General features: G+C 38.3%; 1 protein-coding gene across 6 annotated transcripts in view; it reads right to left on the minus strand.

Moving 5' to 3' along the window:
* Positions 1–461: 461 nt before the first annotated feature.
* blnk (B cell linker) overlaps positions 462–3708 on the minus strand; it is a 22023-nt gene continuing 18776 nt past the window's right edge. Inside the window, exons 14-26 of one of the 6 annotated variants that reach the window (XM_056760155.1) lie at positions 3445–3467; positions 3228–3287; positions 2788–2818; positions 2612–2657; positions 2463–2526; positions 2358–2385; positions 2192–2222; positions 2001–2043; positions 1725–1753; positions 1595–1647; positions 1420–1503; positions 1182–1337; positions 462–940 (exon numbers count right to left, since the gene is read on the minus strand). In XM_056760155.1, coding sequence (XP_056616133.1) covers positions 824–940; positions 1182–1337; positions 1420–1503; positions 1595–1647; positions 1725–1753; positions 2001–2043; positions 2192–2222; positions 2358–2385; positions 2463–2526; positions 2612–2657; positions 2788–2818; positions 3228–3287; positions 3445–3467 — 765 coding nt within the window. In that variant the 3' untranslated portion in view covers positions 462–823. Of the gene's footprint in view, positions 941–1181; positions 1338–1419; positions 1504–1594; positions 1648–1724; positions 1757–2000; positions 2044–2191; positions 2223–2357; positions 2386–2462; positions 2527–2611; positions 2658–2787; positions 2819–3227; positions 3288–3444; positions 3468–3708 lie in introns of all 6 variants that reach the window. The other 5 variants (XM_056760156.1, XM_056760152.1, XM_056760154.1 and 2 more) reach the window with 5 other exon arrangements.

Genomic DNA, 3708 nt, shown 5'->3' on the forward strand with positions numbered 1-3708 from the left:
GTGTTGACGACTGTTATGGTCTTCCTGCTGGAGTATCTAAAACCTCCCTTAACTAACTTCAATACAGTCAAATTTGTCTGCTAGAATTGTGTCTGGGTCCAGGTCTAGTGATCATATTACTCCTGTCTTGGAGTCCTTGCATTGGCTTCCTGTCAGGTACCGTATTGATTTTAAAATCCTTATTTTAACATTTAAGTCTTTGCATGACCTGGCTCCCCTGTACCTGTATGATCTTTAATGGCCTTACACACTATTTCACAATCTTCCTTCTTCTCAAAGTGGTCTCTTAGTTGTTCCCTCACGGCTTCGCTCCATGGGTGATAGATAGAGCTTTCTCTTCTTATGCTCCTAATCTCTGGAATTCTCTCCCGGCTGACATCAGGAAAACAAATTCACTAGCAACCTTTAAATCTCATCTTAAAATATTTTATTTGACCACTGCTTTTGCTTTATTACTCATGTTATTTTGTACTTTTATATTTAAAGGCTGTTAACTTTTAAAGGCACTATAGACAAATAAATGTATTATTATTATTAAACATTTACCAAATCAGACATTTCTTTGTTATACTTTTTTAATGCTTACAACATTTTGACACAAAACAAACAAGTCATAAGCAACGTTTTGATAACAAATTGTATATTTGAACTTTTTACGGTTACTGACCGAGAAAAAGAGGAATTATACATATATATTTTCAGCCATACTTTGTTTATTAATATAAAAAGTAGCAGCAGATCCCAGATGATGTCGTTCTATTCTCGTCAGTTTTCATCTCTACACTCAGCGGTTTGATGGTTTGATGTGGTTTCTGCAGGTCTCTCACGGTTTCACTGCATGTTTGAGTTTGGTGGAGTCTTTGGTGTTGTTCTGTGAATCCACCAGAACTAAAGGATTGTTCTGATGATTCTCAATGATGTCTGAAACGCTGCTGAACCGCTGAAACACACACATGAGGGATGAAGGACTTTTATTTCTCTTCTTACAGCAATCACAACGACAGTAGTGGATTAGCAGAATAATGTTCAGGTGAGCTCTATTGTGCTGCTGTATTTTGAGTTTTTTTAATGTTATTTTACCGTATCTGTTTATTAAAGATCTGTAATCATGAGTAAATAATGACAAACCTCCGATATATAAATATTCAGTATAATAATACATAACTGCTGTGTTTCTTCACCTCTTCTCCTTGTTTCTCTTTGCCCAGTGCAAACTGTTTGGATGATGTGATGTGGCGCACCGGGATGTTGTAGACGCGCCCGCTGTAGAACACCACTAGTGTGTACGGCTGCTGCGTGTCCACGCCGGAACTCTTCCTGAGCAGAAACGAGCCGTCCTGAGGGAGAAAACACACAAACGTTACAGTCTGATGTGAAATGAAAGGTGTATTTGATCAAGAGTGCCATGATGACACAAACCTTAGCCGAGCGAATGAGAGCGTCCTCAGCCGTCCTGCGATCACAGCTGCTGGAGTACCAAACCTTCTTGTACACACCCGCCTCCTGACACACACAGAGAGAGAGAGAGAGAGATGATGAAGATGATGGTGTCTGTGTCAGCAGTGTGAAGTGTAGATTTAAATTGTGGTTTTACTTCTTCAGCGTCTCGAGTGGCTCTGCTCTCTCTGCTCTCTTTGCTCTCTCTGCCTATAGACATGACATCATATCAACATACAGGAAATGTGTTTGTTATGTAAGATTTGTTCTGTGTGTTAGACTCTTACTCTGGGTGGGCATCTGTCGGATCTGAGGCCTTCTGCACAAGAGGAGACTGAACGTTACTTCTTATCTTCACATTGTCATACAGTCCTTCATATCCCTGTTGAAAGGACCAGCATATGCTGGTTTGGTATGTTTTCATGCTGGTTTGGGGTGGTTTTATGCTAGTCAAGTGCTGGTTTGTGGTGGTTTTAGATGGGCAAACCAGCCTCAAAACATAACTAACCCAGCATATCCACTTTTTTTCAACAGGGATGAAATCATTTTCACTGGTTTCTTACGTGACTCGGTGGAATCCAGTTGTCGGTGGACTGGTGATGTCTGCTGAGGACATTAAATGACCGTTAACGGACAGATCATAAACCCTTGAGTTAACCATGAACATGAAAGATGACGGCTGAATGACACCAAACATTTATTGCTTTAAAAACAAGAGAAGTTAGTATAATATCAAGTGATTGTGACCAGTTACCTTCAGTATCTCTGTGGGCAACGTTTGGTTTCTGCAATAGTGAATTATTATTAGTCAATAAATATTTGTCCATTACTGATTTTAAATATCATATATATTTTATTAATATCATATATATTAATATCATATTAATATACTGATATATATCAATGAATTTAGTGCGCACCGGATTCAAAGCTGGACTTGATTTCTTCCTGAAACAAGAATCAATGATTAAGTGAAATCCATGTGTGTTTAAAGCGAGTTTAATGTTTGTAATGACGTGTCTCACAGGTCTCTGGGTCGTGGTGTGGGAATGGATGGTCTTCTGGTCTCTTCTGGCCTTTTAATAACAACTGAGAACAGAAATCCAGAACTCGTCACAATAGAACCCAAAGTGTGTGTAGATGATCGCTCGAGTGTTTTTATTTCATCACTCACAGTCATCTGCATCACACGTCTCATAATCATCGTCAGAGTCTGTCTCCTGCTCAAACACACGCTCGCATTATATCATTCACATGTCACATACAGTCATCAACAATGAGTACCACAACACCACCATGATGATAATAAACATTATATATTCATTTGAAGTTAATTGATGAGATTCTCACTGGAGTCGCAGTTGGTCTTCTGATTTGCATTCTGTAGAAACAAACACATATTGATCCAACACTAGAATTCATGTTCTAAAAATGTTCTATACACACGTCACCCAGCTGAAAATCATCATGTTGTTTATGACAGAGGATCATGCACTATTGAAAGAGTAAAGGTCTTTGCAGATACAGTCCGAAAAATTTCGTATGGGTTTTTCTGTATTTGGCTTTCGTTGTACGGTGTCTCTGAATTGTTAAAAATAGGCCACTCAAAATGGTTCCAATGGATGCGGAAACCCCAAAAATCGAACCCAGTCCGAATTTTTTATGACGGACAAAAATATCGGAGGCAGTGTGTAAATGTTTGACACAACGTCGTATTTATTTTTTAAAGTGTGGATATTTTGGTGTGTAATGGGTTGAAGAGGTACATGAGGTGTTGATCTGTGTAATACCTTGGACTGACTTTAGGAGGCATCATGTGTGTGTTGACCTGTAGAGTTGTGTTACTCCTGCTAAACACAACACACACATGAACACATCTGATAATAGACTTTATCATCACTTGTGTTCTCAACAGATCTTATTGTTCTTATCATATTAAACATACCTACAGATATGGACAGGTGTGCACGAGACATGAATGAAGATTGATTTGAAATATAATCTCACCTCTGATTAAACTGACAGTTCTCCTGTGATCAGACACACAGCACATATGAAGAGTTTCAGAAACATCATTTTAAACATGCCATGAACAATGTGTCCGTAAAACAAAGGTCATTATATTCACTTATACTGTATATTTAGAGTATTCATCGGGTATTTGATCATTTGCCATGAGAAAATTGTGTGGTACATTCATTTTTATTTTAATGTTTGGGTGAGGTATGATACACACATGTGTTATTTAACATGAGATTGACATGAAATGAG

Source organism: Triplophysa dalaica, chromosome 11 (genome assembly GCF_015846415.1).
Source record: "Triplophysa dalaica isolate WHDGS20190420 chromosome 11, ASM1584641v1, whole genome shotgun sequence".
NCBI classification, from domain to species: Eukaryota; Metazoa; Chordata; class Actinopteri; order Cypriniformes; family Nemacheilidae; genus Triplophysa; species Triplophysa dalaica.